The sequence below is a fragment of the Maniola jurtina genome, chromosome 25, assembly GCF_905333055.1.
Source record: "Maniola jurtina chromosome 25, ilManJurt1.1, whole genome shotgun sequence".
In the NCBI taxonomy this organism is placed as follows: Eukaryota; Metazoa; Arthropoda; class Insecta; order Lepidoptera; family Nymphalidae; genus Maniola; species Maniola jurtina.
Genome location: NC_060053.1, coordinates 7,069,749 through 7,090,679, shown reverse-complemented (window position 1 = coordinate 7,090,679; position 20,931 = coordinate 7,069,749). Strand labels below are relative to the sequence as shown.

Below are 20,931 nucleotides of genomic sequence, written 5' to 3'. Positions count from 1 at the left end.
AATAGTGTAGGATGCCTTAGTACACTGTTTCCATTATAATGATTACAATACTGTGACAGCGGGCGTCGTGTTCAAATACCAATGTTTGTTTGGAGACTTATTTAATCTAATATTCGTACAAACCTACAGTTTATTACATTTTCATATTAGGTACTAGATGATGGGCCTTCGGCTAGGTTCACGAGGATTTATGTTTTTGAAAATTTCGTTATAATCCTGATATTTCGTGATAGTAGTCGTCTATGTAAGTCTCCGGATCCCTTTGATGTCTCTGTACTAACTTTCCGTGAAAGCGTAACAGACAGACCGACACACTTTCTAATAGTATAATCTATTAGAAAGTATGTATAAATAAATTTTATTATAATAGGTATAATATATATATAGGTTTTAAGAACCCCGTGGGAACTCTTAGATTTTCCGGGATAAAAAGTAGCTTATGTTCGCCCTCAGGATGTAAGCTAACTCTATACCTCATCAAAATCGGGCCGTGAAAAGCTATCAGACAGACAGACACACTTTCGCATTTATAATATTAGTATGTAATATGTATGTTTAACATTGATTTATGACTATTTTTACGATTATATTGTCGCGTGTGTGCGAAAGTACTGACTTGAAGATTATTATGAGGAACTCTAAAACTACAGTAATAAGATAGAGAACCCACATAACCTCGATATCCTGGCATCCCGCCCAATCAGTGTACACTCGACCACATATTGCCGCTATCGGGGATTTTTATTCTACCCTCTAATAAAATAAATATGTCACTTTTCAGATTTTATCATCATTTTTATTAGATTCAAGCTTATTGGAATTTCGGTATTGTTTAGCTTTTCTTTGTTTTTATTTTGGTTAAGAATTATTGCTATTTGTTCTGGGGAAAACTAGCTTCATTTTTTAATATAATATGTCGTTTGTCTCAGTTCCTTTTAAAAAACTAGCTTAGCTCGTGACTTCGCGCGCGTCGATTACACAAACTTTAAACCCCTATGTTACCTCCTTTGGGGTTGAATTATTTAAAATCCTTTCTTAGCGGATCTCTACGACCTAGTCTGAATAAAATATCTGAATAAAATAAAAAACTTTTTTTTAAGTTTAAAACTTTATTTGAAAGTTTAGTCACTTATGACTATGTCGTTTCGTTAGTTACACCAAAACAGTTATTACCCTAATCTTAGCCTCTAATTTTGAAATATTTTTAACTAGCCTATTCTTTTGCTAATTTATATATTGAATTGTTAAATTTTCTATTGATTAAAAATGATATTTTATGTACTTATTGAAAATGTTATGTAAAGATAGTAAATTTTGCACGCCATGTCATGGCAGATTGTGATACGTACCTACTTAAAATTTATGTAACATCTTTTTTACTTACAATCTTGCAATAAATGAAATACTATAATTAATAACTTAGCTTGTTCACAAAGGAAACGAAAGAAACGTAACTCAATCAAAAATATTAAAATTAAAATTAAAAATATTACAATACACGTAACCTTAACGATTCATTCAGAACACACTCCAGCAACAAATCACACTAATATTATAAAGGCGAAAGTTGTGTGTGTGTATGTTTGTTACTCCTTGACGCAAAAACTACTGGACGTATTTAACTGAAATTTGGAATGGAGGTAGATATTATTCTGGTTTAGCACATAGGCTACTTTTTATCCCGGAAAACCAAAGAGTTCCTACGGGATTTCGAAAAACCTAAATCCACGCGGACGAAGTCGCGGGCGTTAGCTAGTTAAAAATATTACAATACACGTAACCTTAACGATTCATTCAGAACACACTCCAGCAACAAATCACACTAATATTATAAAGGCGAAAGTTGTGTGTGTGTATGTTTGTTACTCCTTGACGCAAAAACTACTGGACGTATTTAACTGAAATTTGGAATGGAGGTAGATATTATTCTGGTTTAGCACATAGGCTACTTTTTATCCCGGAAAACCAAAGAGTTCCTACGGGATTTCGAAAAACCTAAATCCACGCGGACGAAGTCGCGGGCGTTAGCTAGTTAAAAATATTACAATACACGTAACCTTAACGATTCATTCAGAACACACTCCAGCAACAAATCACACTAATATTATAAAGGCGAAAGTTGTGTGTGTGTATGTTTGTTACTCCTTGACGCAAAAACTACTGGACGTATTTAACTGAAATTTGGAATGGAGGTAGATATTATTCTGGTTTAGCACATAGGCTACTTTTTATCCCGGAAAACCAAAGAGTTCCTACGGGATTTCGAAAAACCTAAATCCACGCGGACGAAGTCGCGGGCGTTAGCTAGTTAAAAATATTACAATACACGTAACCTTAACGATTCATTCAGAACACACTCCAGCAACAAATCACACTAATATTATAAAGGCGAAAGTTTGTGTGTATGTGTGTGTATGTTTGTTACTCCTTCACGCAAAAACTACTGGCCGTATTTGACTGAAATTTGGAATGGAGATATTATCCTGGTTTAGCACATAGGCTAGGTACTTTTTATCCCGGAAAATCAAAGAGTTCCATCAAATCAAAGAGAGAGCTAGTGATATAATCTTCAATTACTCCACAATCCACGACCGAAATCCGTATCCGAGTGTACCAGCTGTCATATTTTCTAGGATCAAATGGCGACATCGTTACGCTGTGCCATTGTTTATGGAAGAAAACCCGCTTTTTACAGAAAACAGGAGATCCCCGTCATATCCTCCGATGATAGAGGATACGCTCGCACATAGAGGATAATAGGAAAGAGGATATACTCGTATACAGTGCGGTGCGTCCAATTTTTGGGTTCCGTACCTCAAAAGGAAAAAATGGAACCCTTATACGAGTCAGACTCGCGCACTGAGGGTTCCGTACTCGGGAATTTATTCCAACATTTTCCACGATAAATCAAAAACTATCATACATAAAAATAAATAAAAATCTGTTTTAGAATGTATACGTGAAGCCATTTCATATGATACCCCACTTGGTAGAGTTAACACACACATTTAATTTTTTTTAAATGTAACCATTCGCAGTTTTCAGATTTATTCCTGTACTTATGCTATAAGACCTACCTACCTGCCAAATTTCATGCTTCTAGGTCAACGGGAAGTACCCTATAGGTTTTCTTGACAGACACGACGGACAGACAGACAACAAAGTGATCCTATAAGGGTTCCGTTTTTCCTTTTCAGTTACGGAACCGTAAAAAAATAGGATAGGAGATAATATACTCGCACATACCGCGATGCGTCCAATTATACATGATAGCGTATGGCGGCTGTTTACTTTGAGCCCTCTATCATATGGTATTCTCTGTGAGGGTGGAGTGTCCTAGTTAATAATCTGAGTGCGTGCGTAAAAGCTATTCTTATGTACTTAGTTTATCTTTAAAACAAGAGTGAATAGGCACCTTCTAGGTAAACGCGTCCCAACTTAGACCACATCATCACTTTCCATCAGGTGTGATTGTGGTCAAGCGCTTACCTATAGTGAATAAAAAAAAAAAAACTTAGACATATCTTTAAAGTACCTACTACCACTTTTGTAAGCCGCATGTGTTTGTGAAACTAACCTCAAAGCGCAACCTGACCTAACCAAATTTCATGATTAAGAGAGGTCTCTCCGTCACTCGCTCCATACAAACGTAGTTCGTCTCTCATTGGAATACTAACCAATCATACTCAATGGAATTTTGTAGAAACGTTCCGGGAACTAATGTCTATGCCTGTGGTTTTACAGATTTCCGTTAAAATATTCAGTTTCAAAGTTACGTGGTCTTAAAAATTCTCATACAAATCTTTGAGCCCCTGTAATTTTAAAACTACATATTTTTAGAAAAATCTAAAACATCACAGACACAGATATTAGTTTCTATAATATGTCACCAAAATTCCATGGACTTTGGTTGCTTAATATTCAAATGAAATTGGGACTACGATTGTATGGAGTAAGTGACGGAGAGAGCCCTGTTAAAGCTCAACGGGAAGTACCCTATATGTTTTGATTCCCTTGTCTTGACAGACACGACAGATAGATAAAGAAGTGATCCTATAAGGGTTCCTTTTTCCTTTTTAACTACGGAACCCTGAAAATAAATTTTCATAGTCTAATTTAATTTTAGAAGCTTCCAAGTAAAATCATCTAATTTTGGCTGGTTAACTTTTAAAGAATATCAGACAGAATTTTAATCTTATATAAACTTTTAACTAGTTTCCCAAAGTGTCGAAGAAGTTTTTTTGAAAAAAGTAGGTATTATTTTCGAAAGTTGTTAGGACAAAATAATTATGAAAACTTATGTTGAAACTAATTATCTTTTTTAATTTAAAACTTAAATAACAAAGCGTGGTTAAGGTATGTCTGACATAATTCTGAAAATGTGTTTAATTAAGTAACTCTACAAACAAAGCAGAATACCTACATAATTTTATGTTATGAAAACTTTTTAACATACGAGTAACATGCTCTAGATTAACTCTAGGTACCTACTGTAATCTTAAAAATTTTAGAACAAAATTAGGTAACACGTAATGTTTTTAACCCCCGACCCAAAAAGAGGGGTGTTATAAGTTTGATGTGTGTATCTGTGTATCTGTGTATCTGTGTATCTTTGTGTCTGTGTATCTGTGTATCTGTCTGTGGCACCGTAGCGCCTAAACTAATGAACCGATTTTAGTTTAGTTTTTTTTTGTTTGAAAGGTGGCTTGATCGAGAGTGTTCTTAGCTATAATCCAAGAAAATCGGTTCAGCCGTTTGAAAGTTATCAGCTCTTTTCTAGTTACTGTTACCTTCACTTGTCGGGGATGTTATAAATTTTTAATTTACTCTTGTTACATGTACATTTTAAAAGTATAATGAATTTATGTTTTCAGTGATTTATCAGTTTTGTGTTTAATATTGCACTGGGTATTACTTATCCATTAATATTATAAATGCGAAAGTGTGTCTGTCTGTCTGTCTGCTACCTTTTCACCGCCCAACAATTTAACCGATTCTGACGAAATTCGGTACAGGGTTAGCTTATATCCCGGGGACGGAGATAGGCTACTTTTTATCTCGGAAAATCAAAGAGTTCCCATGGGATTCCCAATTTGTATGAAATTTGATACCGAGGTAGCTTGCGTCCCTGTAATTGACATAGGCAACTTTTTATCCCGGAAAATCAAACAGTTCCCACGGGATCTTTAAAAACCTAAATCCACGTGGACGAAGTCGCGGGCATCCTCTAGAAGTATTTATTGAAGTATTTATTATTAGGAAAGTGCTCATTTATTTTTAGAGAAGCCCACCCGATTTTGACGTGTACACAGATCATAGTAGTCTCCTCTTCTAAATATAAGTATAAGAGAAAAAGGTAATTGACTGACAGACTTATCTATCAACGCACAGCTCAAATAAGATTAGGCTAACTTTTAGTTTTACTGTAACATTTTCTATTATCCCTATGTATGTAATTGGTCCTTTTCACTAAGATATGTGAAAAAACCTCCATATTTACATTGTTTTTTGTCCTCAGACCCGCCGTCAGCACCTATGATCACAGGCTACATCCCTGGTACAACACTCTCAGCTGGCACGGTACAGAAGCTGTCCTGCATATCATCTGGCGGTAACCCACTGGCTACGTTGACGTGGTTTAAGAATGACAAAAAGGTATGATAAACCCTATATCTATACATATAATAAAAAATCAAGCTATATATAGTATAATTGTAGAAAAGTGGTGTCTGTACAATGGAAATACATAAAAAAAAGTAGCAGGGGTTGTTATTATATCGATGCTGAACCCGAAATTGTAATTAAATTTTTTTTGTCTGTTTGTCTGTGTGTTTGTGCACGCTAATATCAGAAACGGCTTATTCAATTTAGATACGGTTTTCACTAATATATTGTAGGAAGCTTCACTTAACATTTAGTGTTTATTTCATGTCAATCGGTTCATAAATAAAAAAGTTATGTCAATTTAAAGAATCACGGCGAACACTTTTAACGTACAGAGTACGTACTACACGCCTCGCGCCTGAGCGTCCGTGGCTGTATAAAGCGCGCTGAGAGCTATTCCACGCGAACGAAGTCGCGGGCACAGCTAGTATCATAATATATCTATCAAAATCCCTCAGCACCTATGATCACTTATACATGCCTGGTAGAACAATCATTTTTTTATAGGTAAGCGCTTGACCACAATCACACCTGATGGAAAGTGATGGTGTGGCCTAAGATGGGACGCGTTTACTTAGATGCCCGGATTGTAATTAGTAGGAAACACAGATCGCGGAAGAGTACCTGTTAAAACTAACTACGGGTAACTTTTCTTAACCACTAGGCTATCATTGATTTTTGTAGGTATAATCAATATCCATATCCATATTAATATTATAAATGCGAAAGTGTGTCTGTCTGTTTGTCTGCTAGCTTTTCACGACCCAACAGCTCAACCGATTTAGATGAAATTTGGTACAGAGTTAGCTTACATCCCGGGGACGGATAGGCTACTTTTTATCCCGCAAAATCAAAGAGTTCCCTCGGGATTCTTAAATATCCACCCGTTTAACCCATTTATTAAGTTTGGCATAAAGGTAGTTTGCGTCCCGGAAATTGACATAGGCAACTTTTTATCCCGGAAAAGCAGAGTTCCTACGGGATTTAAAAGATAACCTAATTCCTCGCAGACGAAGTCGCGGGCATCGTCTAGTAATAGTCTAATTGGTTTTTAATCTACGTACTTTGGAAATGCAGTCCGTAGTCCAAGCTGTTGAACTCTGGAGGCTTCTGAAATAAATGGTCGTACCTACTGTTAATTGCGTTTGTCATTATTTTTCATGAAAATATTGTTAAGACAGCAAACTCGAGCGCTTTGAGTTGGGTCATTATTCATTTCATTATAACTGTCGGCGATAATAATGGAGCCTTTTTAGACCTAATTTGTAAATTTGCTTAGAATGACATCTTTTACAAAAAATGTCTTGCTCAAAAACTTTTCTCACAGTCTAGAAATTCTAAGACTTATTTTAAGATGACTATTTTTTAAGTATAATTAAACCCGGGTAGAATTTCTAGTAAAAAGTAGTTTAAATCACTCGTTAAGGTAACTGTCTGCAAAAGTCTGGTCAAAGTTGGACAGATTGACAGATCGCAACTTTGTAAAATGTGTCATTATTCAACTGACTATAACAAGCCTTTTTCATTCTGGTTTATTTTGAATTAAACAATATGGGCGAAACTTATAATCAAGCTAGCTGTAATCGGTCGATAAAATACTTAGCAACATTGTTAGTTGTCGAAAATGACCATACAATTTTTAACAAATATCAGCGTTGATAAGTAACTTAGCGACATATTATAAGAATTACATATTAATTTTGGTTACTTATAAACTTATTAAAAAAAACTGTTTTTAGATATTAGCTATAACAGAAGATTTTTAGTCAAAAGAATTTATGTTATAAGTATGATAAATGAAATAGTAAAATTATTTATTTTTCCTTCTAGATACATTCAATAACGAAAACAACGGACAAGTCGGTATCAGCAGAGATATCAATCCTGACCAACGTCACTGATAACCAAGCACAGTACAGATGTGAGGCGACCAACAGTGCCACTGAGATCCCGCTGTTTGAAACTGTTACATTGAATGTACACTGTAAGTATTGTCACCAATGTCACTGATACCCAAGCACAGTACAGATGTAAGGCGACCAACAGTGCCACTGAGATCCCGCTGTTTGAAACTGTTACATTGAATGTACACTGTAAGTATTGTCACCAATGTCACTGATACCCAAGCACAGTACAGATGTGAGGCGACCAACAGTGCCACTGAGATCCCGCTGTTTGAAACTGTTACATTGAATGTACACTGTAAGTATTGTCACCAATGTCACTGATACCCAAGCACAGTACAGATATGAGGCGACCAACAGTGCCACTGAGATCCCGTTCTTTGAAACGGTTACACTGAATGTACACTGTAAGTATTGTCACTAATGTCACTGATAACCAAGCACAGTACAGACGTGAGGCGACCAACAGTGCCACTGAGATCCCGCTCTTCGACACTGTTACACTGAATGTACACTGTAAGTATTGTCACTAATGTCACTGATAACCAAATACGACATATTATTATGTGACTGGTGTATAAGGCGACTTAACAGAAGTGACACTGATTCACTGATAAGCAAGCATCTTTATCACTACCCATACTATAATTGCGAAAGTGTTTCTCTGTTGGTTTGTCCTTCAATCACATCGAAACGGTACAACGGATCCACGTGATTTTTTGCATATGCACTATACCTAGAGTGACAGACTACTTTTTATCCCGAAACCACAGGATAAAAAGGATCCGATTCCCACGGGCTTTTAAATCCACGCGTACAAAGTCGAGGGCATCAAGTAGTTTATGACACATTTACGATTACTCATTTAGTTATAACTAGCTGATTTAGGGTTTTCTCTGATTTTCCGGGATAAAAAGTAGCCCATGTCACTCTACAGGTCTTTATCTATATTCATGAAAAATCGCGTCGAACCGTTGCTCCGTTGCGAAATGATTGAAGGATAAACCAAGAAACCATCAAACATTACACACTTTCGCATCTATAATATGGGTAGTGATGGTTCGTGTTATACTAGTAACACACTTTCGCATTCATAATATGGGTACTGATAGTTCGTGTTATAAACGTTATAAACTTTGTTTTAAGTATTATAATTTTCGCGAAAATATGATCACTATTCTTGGGGCAAACTTTAAAACTACATAAACTTTTCCTAAGCCAAGCACGCTCCGGAATCATATTGATCGAGGATAAACTACGAGCTAAACTAAGGGAGAATTCACACGTGCCACAACCACACCACAACCACAATACGTAGACGAGCACTCATTTGTACTAAAACCCGACTACAATCGTCTTAATAAACCATGAAATAATAAAGTAAAATTGTTTTTCTGACGCTTGGTATATTTTAATGGAGTAGCACGTTTATATTCATGAACTCAGAAATTCCCTCTTTCATTTAACAATCCCACTCGATACAAAGGCAAAAAAAATTGCAGACCCCCACTTTTTTTATGTAAGATCCGTTAGGCCAATTTTTTTTCATATAAAATATAGCCTATGTCACCCGGACCTTTACAACGAATCAATTGACACCTGATTCATAAAAATTACTATGATGATGACTTTTTTAAAGATTTTTTGTGCCCTCTGAGGTCAGTTTCGCCTGTGGATCGCCATTCACAGTAACCATTGCTTGACCACTTTTTGTCGCTGCGGTGTGGTGTGGTTGTGGTACGTGTGAATTGCCCCTAAGGAATTTAATTTAAAGCACAAGTCTTTGTAATGCCTGTTAAATCGTTAGTGCCCCAAGTTGCGCGAGACTAATTGTCTTATTTTTAGGGTTCCGTGCCTAAAACGGAAAAAAGGAACCAATACAGGATCACTCCGTTGTATGTCTGTCTGTCAAGATCCTTTTCTCAGGAAAGCGTGGAAAAATCCAGTTGGAATTAATATGAAATACTCAAGTCTAATCCTTTAGAACTGTAAAAAATCAAAATAAAATTTTTATAATTTTATTTCATCATTTTACTTCAGCATTGTATTTATCAGATCAAAGTAGCATGGGTACGTGTCGTTCTTATATACTAATTACCAAACATCCTGTATATATATCAGTGAAGCAAAACTTGCATGCCTAAGAGTTCTCCATCATATTCTCAAAGATGTGTGAAGTCAGCCAATCCGCACTTGGCCAGCGGGATTGGACTACGGCCAAACTTTTCTTATTCTGATGATGAGGATAATCCTTCCAAAGTACGGAACCCTCGGTGCGCGAGTTCGACTCGCACTTGACCGGTTTTTTTTTTAAATCGCGACAGTTTAATATTGTTTGTAAGTCAGTCTATTTATTATTCTGGGACGCGACGCGAAAGCTTTTGTTCCTTAAGCGGAATGGATGGCGTTTCGCTTGAATTTTATAATTGGTAGAGTAGAATACACTGTTTCAAATAATGTTAATTAGAGGTTTTCGGTATAAATAACTACCTTTATTTTTTAATATTTTTACTATAGAAAAATCTATAGCGAAATATTACAATAAGTTTCTTAAACGCTAATTATAACCTACAGGAATATGGCCAGTTAAAGATTTCCTTGAGAAAATTTACAATTTGTAAGAGGGAGTCGTAAAAACGTTTCATAGTTAAATACAAATAAAACATTACAGCAAATTATTTACATGAATAAACTCTATTGATTTTAAAAGTGTACAGTTCACTTATTTTATCTTTTACTAGCTGACGCCCGCGACTTCTCTTTGATTTTCCGGGATAAAAAGTAGCTTATGTGCTAATCCAGGATATTATCTATCTCCATTCCGAATTTCAGCCAAATCCGTCCAGTGGTTTTTGCGTGAAGGAGTAACAAACATACACACACACACATACACCCAAACTTCGCCCTTTATAATATTAGTGCAATAGTGTAAAAACTGAGGACTTCAGCTATTCTTCTTAATGCCCAATACAAAACTGCTAGCATAGCAGAGCTCCACTTTCGCCTTTCCATGCCTTCTGTGTCCCTGTGGAAACGCTCACCGTGCTCATTGCCAGTGATTCCCATATTTTTTTGTGGTCAAAATCTGAAATTGAGTCTATATGTATTTTGAGAGGCATTTTACAGCCAATTACGGAACCCTTGGTGCGCGGTCTGACTCGCACTTGGCACTTGGCTGGTTTTTATATATTTGAGCGTTTATTATGAGTCTGGTTTTAGTTTTAAACGTATCTTGTTGAGAAACAATTTTTTTTGTCACAGTTGCACCAGAAGCGGTGAAAGTGAGAGCGGAACCGGAAGAGCTGAAGCCGGGAATCGAAGCCACGCTCTTTTGCGACGCTGCCTCCAGCAACCCACCCGCTACGCTGTCGTGGTGGAGGGATGGTATTCCTGTTCAAGGTAATCTATACTAATACTAGCCTTAAAAGCCGATTCACACCAAGCACGTACACGTGACACTTGCGTAGTGACGTGCGTGAATCCGTAGACATAACTGCACGCATTACGTCTACGCGAACGTTCACGCCACGCAAGTGGTATGCCATGTCGCATACAGTTCCATACATTACAACGCAATGGTGCGCGCTACGTCTACGCTTACGCGACATACGCGTCCTGTGTGGCCGGCGTCTTAATGTTGTATAGAAGCAGGCTATACAATGTAATACTAACTTATGCCCGCGACTTCGTCCGCGTGGACTACACAAATTTTAAACCCCTATTTTACCCCTTTAGTAAGCTACTGGCTATCTGTATGCCAAATTTCAGCTTAATCTAATTTCAATTTGATTTAAACTAATCAAAATCCAATTTCCAGGTCTTCCAATGCAGCTGAAGAAAGGTCTCCATGGCGGGACGGTGTCCACTATAGAGCTAAAGCTGAACATCACCAAGGAGCTGAACGGCGCGGTGTACACTTGCCAGGCGATGAACGAGGCCCTACAGCGCAGTGTGCACGACGCCTTAAAGCTTAAAGTCCTATGTAAGTACTCTGTTCTATCCAACACTAGCACTTCTCCTTTCAGCAAAGGTTGCCTGGTAGAGATCGCTCCAAGCAATAAGGCCGCCTTTGCACACTGTTTTCTTCTTTCTGTGTTGTGATCCTTTACATGTGTTTTAGTGTGCAATAAAGTGTTCTATCTATCTATCTATCTGTTTTATTCTACTCTACTCTACTATTCTTATTATTGCTGGCTCTTCTCAGTAAAATGTTCATTCTGAACCGGCGGTGGTAGAGTCTTGTCTTATCAACTTGTGCCTAGCTATCGGTTTTCAACCCCGGACCCAAAAAGAGGATGTTATAATTTTGACGCGTGTATCTGTGTATCTGTGGCATCGTAGCTCTTAAACTAATGAACCGATATTAGTTTAGTTTTTTTTTTGTTTGATAGGTGGCTTGATCGAAAGTGTTCTTAGCTATAATCCAAGAAAATCGGTTCAGCCGTTTGAAAGTTATCAGCTCGTTTCTAGTTACTGTAACCTTCACTTGTCGGGGGTGTTATAAATTTTTAATTTACACTTGTTTTTAATATGTATTATTGAAAATTTCTTTAAGCCTACATTTCACGAATTCTATGTTATCTTGTTTAATGAATACATAATCAGGTAACTTTGTGTACACCTATTAGCGGTTGTTACTTAGTTTGTTTAGTATTTTTAGTTACAACATGTTTTGTGTGCCTTTTCAATAAAATAAAAAATTTCAATTTCAATAAAATAATAATTAATTTGAGTGAAAATTTTCAACAAACCCGTGGAAGCAGTATTACAGTACAAAGACCTTTCAGCGTGCTTTCTCTGATCGTCCCAGAGTTTTCCCCATTCACATTATATTTTTCCCATTTTCCCCATTCACATTTCAACAAACGTAATCCGGCCGCCATTTAAAATTCCCCTGATGTTCAATTTCACACAATTTTCCAGATGAATCGACATTTTCTTTAATACCTATCTTTTTTTCTGTATTTAAAGTACAGAAACCTTAATACAGGTTCATCCTTACAGTTCTTATATTTATTTTTAAAATGGCTGAAATACACAGACCGATAGACATATGGGATTACAATTATTTATAATAATAACTAGCTTACGCCCGCGACGTCGTCCGGGTGGATTTAGGTTTTTCAAAATCCAGTAGGAACTCTTTGATTTTCCGAGATAAAAAGTAGCCTATGTCCGTCCTTGGGATATGAGCTAACTGTACCAAATTTCATCAAAATCGGTTAAACTGTTGGGCCGTGAAAAGCTAGCAGACAGACAGAAAGACACACTTACGCATTTATAATATTAGTATGGATTCGGGCACTCTTCTAAAAAAAACAAACTAAAACCCTTGCGTAGCATTACATTCTAAAGTCACGGGAAAAATCTAGTCTTCAAATTGTCGTATCCTACGAATAACGCCACAACAACCAAAGTGGCGCTTTTTTTGGTAATTTTAAAATGTACTCTCAATTACTCATCTTTCAAACTCGTAAAAAGCTTCAAACAAGTGTAAATTCCCGACAAGTGAAGGTTACAGTAACTAGAAAAGAGCTGATAACTTTCAAACGGCTGAACCGATTTTCTTGGATTATAGCTAAGAACACTCTCGATCAAGACATCTTTCAAACAAAAAAAAAACAAAATTAAAATCGGTTCATTAGTTTAGGAGCTACGATGCCACAGACAGATACACACGTCAAACTTATAACACCCCTCTTTTTGGGTCGGGGGTTAAAAATGCTCCTCCTGAAAAGTAGGCCTTTTGTAAAAGTGTCGTTATTCGTAGGATACGACGGAATAAGACTCAAAGGCGTTGCTCCTTTAGTATGGGACGAAAGGCAAGGAAAATGCAACTATCTCACGCCATAAGAGAATCTCAAGTAGCTAATCCCCTTTCGCAGTTTGAGGTTCGCCTCAACGCGGTCTCTTGGAAAAATTTTCTTTAGAATTTTCTTGTACGTACGTATAATGTTTACTTTTGCTTTAAGTTAAAGGGGTTTATGTAAGGTGTTTTGATGTCAAGTTGTTGTCATTGGTCTTGTAAAATGAGGTGTTTTTATCCTTAGCTTTTCTTTTTCTATGATTTCTTCATTCTAACTCGAGTTTTTTTTTTAATAAATCTGTATCTTCGAGGTTTTAAAACGCTACTATTTTTAGGGTTCAGTATCTACCGAGAAAAAAATTAACTTGTAGGATCACATCGTTGTCTGTATGTCTGTCGAGACCCGTGAAGGAAATGAAAACCTATAGGAGACCTTCTGTTGACCTAGAATCATGAAATTAGGCAGGTAGCAATGTCTTATAGCACAAGTAAAGGAAAAATCCGAAAACCCGTGAATTTGTGGTTACATAACAAAAAAAGAAATTCACGGTTTTTGCGATTATAAATTTAAAAATTAAAAAATGGCCGCCTTACAAAATAATAAAGAGTGTTATTTCTTGTACGGTTGTGCGGAACCCTTGACTCGCACTTGACCGGTTTTTGTATATACCTAAATAGCAAGCAAACGAGCCAGCAGGTCACCTGATGTTAAGTGGTTACATTACCAACCCGATGTTTACCAAAACAAATTGACTATAAAATGATATCGTCATTTTTGTTTTAGACGCTCCAATCTTCGACGAGACCACCCAATACACGACAGTAGGGGTTGAAAACGAACCCCTAGTGATCATGCTGCGCGCTGACGGAAACCCAAGCAGCATCACATACACCTGGACCAAGGACGGTCTGCCCATCACGCAGTCTTCCTATAGCAGTGCGAGTAAGTACAAACTGACTAATATTCTGAAAAAGTGAGTTAGTTTGTCAGTCACATCGCAACGTGGCAACTGATCGATGTGATTTTTAACCTCCGACCCAAAAAGAGGGATGTTATAAGTTGTGTATCTGTCTGTGGCATCGTAGCTCCTGAACGAACGAACCATTTTTTATTTTTTTTGAAAGGTGGCTCGATTGAGAGTGTTCTTAGCTATAGTCCCAGAAAATCTGTTCAACCGTTTGAGAACTGTATAATTAGATGTTGTGATAGCAATCATGCCCTAATTAAACTATTTATTTTTCCACTAGTTTTTTTAGGTTAAAACTCGGCTAACCTCTACGCATTGAACCTGTGTTCTTCGCGTAGGTTTAGGGAGGACATTATTTTAAAATAACTGCTTTTTCTGAGTGGCGCTTATAAAACACACATAAATCCGAAAAGTTAGAGGGTGCACGGGATCAAACCCCCGACATCCAGAAAAGAAGGCCGATGTCTATCACCGCTTTTGTACAGAAGAAAATCTTCATCCCCTGTCACCACATGAAGCTTTTTCTTAACTCCCCTATCCCCTCCGATTAAGCGTAAAGCTTGTGCCAAGAGTGGGTGCGACAATAGTGCAACGGGTGGGGTTTGAACCGCCGACCTTTCGGAACTCAGTCCGCTCCTCAATCGTTGAGCTATCGAGGCTCTCCGTCCCTTATGGAGCAAGGTCGTAACCCTGCGGTTGGACCCTGAGCCCTTTGCACGACCCAAATAAGTAATGAGTTTTAAATGGATCGCTTGGTTCAAAAATTGAAATATTAAATTTCTCTAAAGAAACATATTCGTCCATGTTCAAACATGTTTATAGAGCCGCCTCCTCATTAAAATCGACCCTGAAGCTTTTTAACATATAAAGGTATACGCCCATGTTACAAAAACGAAAAACCTAGCGTTGGATATACATGATAGGTTATTAAAAAAAAATTGAATATTAAACAATTTTTTTTTAATTAAAAAATTACTTGATTCGAATATTACTATACATATATCAGCAGGGGATTATTTTTAACCCCCGACCCAAAAAGAGGGGTGTTTTAAGTTTGACGTGTGCATCTGTGTATCTGTCTGTGGCATCGTAGCTCCTAAACGAATGAACCGATTTCAATTTAGTTTTTTTTGTTTGAAAGGTGGCTTGATCGAGAGTGTTCTTAGCTATAATCGAAGAAAATCGGTTCAGCCGTTTGAAAGCTATCAGCTCTTTTCTAGTTTTCTTATAGAGGTTTTTGTGTCGGGGGGGTTATATTAAAATTGTTACTATCACCATTTAGAACTATCAAAGCTGTTAAACAACTCATTCCCAAGCTTTCTTATCATTTAATTAACTCTTTACATTGTATGGGGTATGAATATTATTGTAAATTGAACAATTGAAAAGAGCAACCGCCGAGTTTCTTGCTGGTTCTTCTCGGTAGGAACGGCATTCCGAACCAGTGGTAAATTATTTGACGATTCAAAAGCACTTGTAAAAGTTTATTTGAATAAAAATCTATTCTATTCTATTCTATTCTATGTAATCGAAATTCCACGGACACGTACGAAGCGATTTGCTTCCTCGTTTCTAACTTGAACCTGTAGGATATAATATGAAAAGCTTTTCCTGCATATTGTCCCCTCTAATTTTAATGTAGGTACTTTCAAATCAAAAGTGAATAGATCTTCAACGAAAGTGCTCCATCTTAGGCTGCATCATCACTTGCCAAAGGCAACTCGATTGTAGTAGAATGACAGCTACAATGTCACGATCGCAATCATCTCTGATTGGTTGACGCTCGCTCACTATTGGCTACAATGTATTGTCGCACCAAGAGTACCATAAATTCAGCCAATCACAACAATTGCGATTGTAATAATGATTGATGAAGCTTTTCCGGAATCGATCTACTAGTCTAATAGCAACCAAGCACTTAATCTATAAATTAAAAAACCTAAATTAAAAGTTTGGCTTATCAGTGGAGTTTAGACTTTTAAATAAATATGTTCTCTTTGAAATGAAAAATATCAAATTAATAGCGGCAGATCTAAAGTGTTGCGCGGTCATTAAATAAATCGCGACGATACATTTTACATACATTTATACAGCTACCTTTTAAAATATAGGTTTCAGTTTTAACTTGTAGTGTAAATTAAGTAAAAACGGAATAAATTGCCAATTTGTCAGTAAAGTTAAGTGGCACATAAAATATGGTTTACTTTGATTAACAAGTGTAAATTAAAAATTTATAACACCCCGACAAGCGAAGGTTATAACTAGAAAAGAGCTGATAACTTTCAAACGGCTGAATCGATTTTCTTGGATTATAGCTAAGAACACTCTCGATCAAACCACCTTTCAAACAAAAAAACTAAACTAAAATCGGTCTTTAGTTTAGGAGCTTTAATGCCACAGACAGATACACAGATACACACGTCAAACTTATGACACCCCTCTTTTTGGGTCGGGGGTTAAAAATGTGTCTGAGAGAACATTCCCTCAGCCACAATTATTGGTCTTATATTTTGTCTACATACATCCTAGGATAGCAGCGCTGTAACGCAATGTAGAGCGGGCGTAGCGAAGTTCTGGTAATTAATCTGTGCGTTGATAGATCAGTCAGTTAGTCAGTCAGCCAGTCAACCAGTCAGTTTTTGCTTATATATGATCAGTCAGTTCAGATCAGTCAGTTCAGATCAGTCAGTTCAGATCAGTCAGTCAGTCAGTCAACCAGTCAGTTTTTGCTTATATATGACTAGCGACCCGCCCCGGCTTCGCACGGGTGGACATTTATTTTTTCTATTTTCCGGGATAAAATATAGCCTATACGGATTCGGAAGAATCCCTCTAAGTAATGGTAAAAGAAATTTTGAAATCGGTCGAGTAGTTTTTGAGCCTATTCAATACAAACATACAAAAATACAAAGGTTTCCTCTTTATAATATTAGTATAGAAGCATATATAGGCAAAAACTGACTGGTTGACTGGCTGACTGACTAACTGACTGACTGACTGATCTATCAACGCACAGCTCAAACTACTGGACTGATCGGGCTGTTTGGCATGCAGATAGCTATTATGACGTAGACATCCGCTAAGAAAGCATTGCCTGCCAGTTCTCCATAATGCGTAGATACATAATATACATGGTGTATACAATTTTACCGATTTGACATTTTGACGATTTAGATTAATTACGGTTGCTCGTTACAGATTTAGAACTCGATATTAATTAATTGGCATTAGAGTAGGTACACCACCACGCGTTAATTAATAATTTTCCCACGCGATGTGATTTTAGATTTAAGTATCGGTTTTGGGACATACTGTGTATTAGGGTAATGAATTATCGACATTAGCCATTTCGAGTTTTGATATTTGATAATTGGCATAGCCTAATTATGTGTAAACTAGTTTAGCCCGCTTCGATCTTAGACTGCCTCACCACTTACCACCAGGTGAGACTGCTGTCAAGGGCTAACTTGTATCTGAATAAAAAATTAAAAAAACCGGTCAAGCGCGAGTCAGACTCGCGCACCGAGGGTTCCGCATTCGGGTATTTTTTCGACATTTTGCGCGATAAATCAAAAACTATTATGCTTAAAATAAATAAAAATCTGTTTTAGAATGTACAAGTAAAGCCCTTTCATATGATACCCCACTTGGTATAGTTATCGTACTTTGAAAATTGAAATACATTTTTTTTTTTAAATGATGTAACCACAAATTCACGGTTTTCAGACTTATTCCTTTACTTGTGCTACTTGCTAAATTATAGGTCTATGGGAAGTACCCTATAGGTTTTCTTGACAGACACGACGGACAAACAGACAGACTGATCTTAAAAGGGTTCCGTTTTTCAAAAAAACACTCCTTTTTTTAAGGCAGTCTTTTAGTAAGTCGCACTAGTTTTCCTACATAAAATAAATCATTTCATTTCAATAGCGAAAGCGTTCTTAACTTCAAAATCAATTAAATAGTCTACAATTCCACATATTACTAAGTGAACTCCAAGTTTCAATTCATATATCATTATACCCTTAATGCATATGCCTTCTGCTGAGTCGGACATTTGCATTCAGCTAGACTTGTCTGAGAAATGCAGTTACGTTTAGGGTCTATTCAGATGAACCACATCACAGAGACAAAATTTTGCCGGACACAAAATCTACATATCTAAAAGGATAAACGTGTAGCGGTTGCCACATTCGCAAGAAGATGTCGCTTCTAAATTCAAGCAATCAACAACGCTCGATACATGAACCTCAGCCTGATAACTCACGACCCACGGCCTAGATGGCAGCACTGGTAGCTTAATTGGAAGAAAACACGCAACTTTCAATCGCATTGGCCGAGCGTTTGCAAATTGCACTATATATATAGAAGTTTCAACGCATAACCGTCGGCCCAGCTGGCGCTACCGAGCACAACATTGCTCGGTGGGAAATTTCCCTATTGCTACGGTCGAGCACACAGACACAGCTCCCGTACAAACGGACTGGGTAACTTTATTATTATTACTAAAAGTAACGATTCTTGCTACATTTTCTCCTTTTTTCACGCACATGCAAACTGTGGAATCAACTCCCATCGGCGGTGTTCCCACTAAATTACAACATGGGGTTATTCAAGGGGCGGATCAACAAATTCCTGAAAGGCCGGCAACGCATTGACAATTCCTCTGGTGCTGCAAATATTCATGGGCGGCGGTAATCACTTAACATCAGGTGACTCACCTGCTCGTTTGCTCGCTATTTTATTATTAAAAAAAATCAAGTTGCGGCCCTGTGGTATGCAGTAATGTCGCACTATGTTGCTATAACGTAAATGAAGCTTTACAAACTGATGCCTGGCGACAATTCTCATTCGTGATGTGGTTAGTCTGACTAGACACTAAACGTGTCTAAGAAATGTAGTTTACATCAAATATATGTAGTAAGTTTAAATGTAATCGATATACTTCTTGGACCCACTAGCAAGTTCCCGAGGCTTAAGTAGGATCTGCTTATTATTCTCAACACACACGCAACTTCGTACGTTGTCATTTACATAAGGCCTAATGCAGACGATAGTTTCTTGTCTCAGACCGATTTCTGTCTGATAGCAGCCATCTTAAGACGGTGATAAACGGTGTCCATGACAACGCATAATGATTTTTTATTGCTTAACTAGCTGATACCCGCGACTTCGTTGGCGTGGATGTAGGTTTTTTAAAATACCCGCGGGAACTCTTTGATTTTCCGGGATAAAAAGTAGCATATGTGCTAATCCAGGGTATAATCTATCTCCATTCTAAATTTCAGCCCAATCCGTCGAGTAGTTTTTGCGTGAAGGAGTAACAAACATACGCACACACACACGCATACAAACTCTTTTATAATATTAGTGTGAAAAAGCAATGATGAGGTCTAGGTTGGTGCTTGCTTGCCTAGAGATACTAATTTTGTGGTTTAGTACCTTAACTAATCTCCAGATCTAAATAAAGTACCATCCTTATCTGAAGGGGTCAATGTGAGAAGGATAGCAATAATTTTCTAGTTTTTTTTTTTTAATTGAAGGGCCTCTGGCAGGGGTTGCCACGATTGTGTCTGGCAATGCATGATGTGATTTCTAATAGTATTCCGAAGAAAATATAAAAAAATTAGGCTTTTACTTTGACGTAAATTTTACTCATTTTTTCCTGTTATCTCCCAAAGCCACCATGATCCAAACGTCATAGTCGTTGATCGCTCCTCCCTGTATCGGGGACGAAATGCAGAGAAACTTTATAAAATAACGAAGGTCTGGCACTTGCTGGCTCTCTTTAATACATAGGCACCAGAATATATTCTGCAGTTGCTCTATTATCCTAGTTATTTATGACTGTTTTTTGTTGCAGGCGACAGAATAATCTCCGAAGGCAGCATGTTGAACATGACGCGACTGTCGCGCCACGACGCTGGGATCTACACGTGCGAAGCTGTCAACTCGCAGGGCGCGGCCACTGTCAATATTACTGTCAACGTACACTGTGAGTAGAACCTTAATGGTATTTACTGCTATTGTGTAATATCGATGCGACTATCGCGTCGCAACGCTGGGATCTACACGTGCGAAGCTGTCAACTCGCAGGGCGTGGCCACTGTCAATATTACTGTCAATGTACACTGAGAGTAGAACTTTAACGGTATTTACTGCTATTGTGTAATATCGACGCGACTATCGTGTCGCAACGCTGGGATCTACGCGTGCGAAGCTGTCAACTCGCAGGGTGCTGTCAATATTAGTCAATAGGTCACTCGAGGTCAATGTCGCGTCGTAGGTGGGGCATTGACCCGAGTTTTGCACGCTATACAATGCGGGTTTGAAAAATACTAAATCACGAAAACTACAAATAAGGCAAACGGTTATTGGCATTGGATTGTGTTAAGGTAGTCTAATAATGACGCTAAGTTTTTGCTAGCGTTCTGGTTACACTCTTTATAAGTGGTTAACCCAAACCCACTTAACCTAGCCAAAATAGTTAAGGAATTCTGAGTCTGACTATGTAACTTTCTCCCAAGGAGACGGAAAGATATTTTTTTTAGATACAAGTTCTATTTCCCGCCGCTGCCGTTACCAGGCA

The 20,931-nt window shown here is 37.5% G+C and overlaps 1 protein-coding gene across 5 annotated transcripts in view; it reads left to right on the top strand.

Annotated features, from left to right (window-relative positions):
- The window catches only part of LOC123877961 (nephrin), a 341,522-nt gene that overhangs the window by 298,765 nt on the left and 21,826 nt on the right, over positions 1-20,931 (top strand). For all 5 annotated transcript variants that reach the window (XM_045924911.1, XM_045924908.1, XM_045924910.1 and 2 more), the window contains exons 12-17: positions 5,519-5,655; positions 7,495-7,648; positions 10,830-10,967; positions 11,386-11,550; positions 14,159-14,317; positions 20,206-20,337. In XM_045924911.1, the coding sequence (XP_045780867.1) occupies positions 5,519-5,655; positions 7,495-7,648; positions 10,830-10,967; positions 11,386-11,550; positions 14,159-14,317; positions 20,206-20,337 (885 nt within the window). The remainder of the gene's footprint in view (positions 1-5,518; positions 5,656-7,494; positions 7,649-10,829; positions 10,968-11,385; positions 11,551-14,158; positions 14,318-20,205; positions 20,338-20,931) is intronic.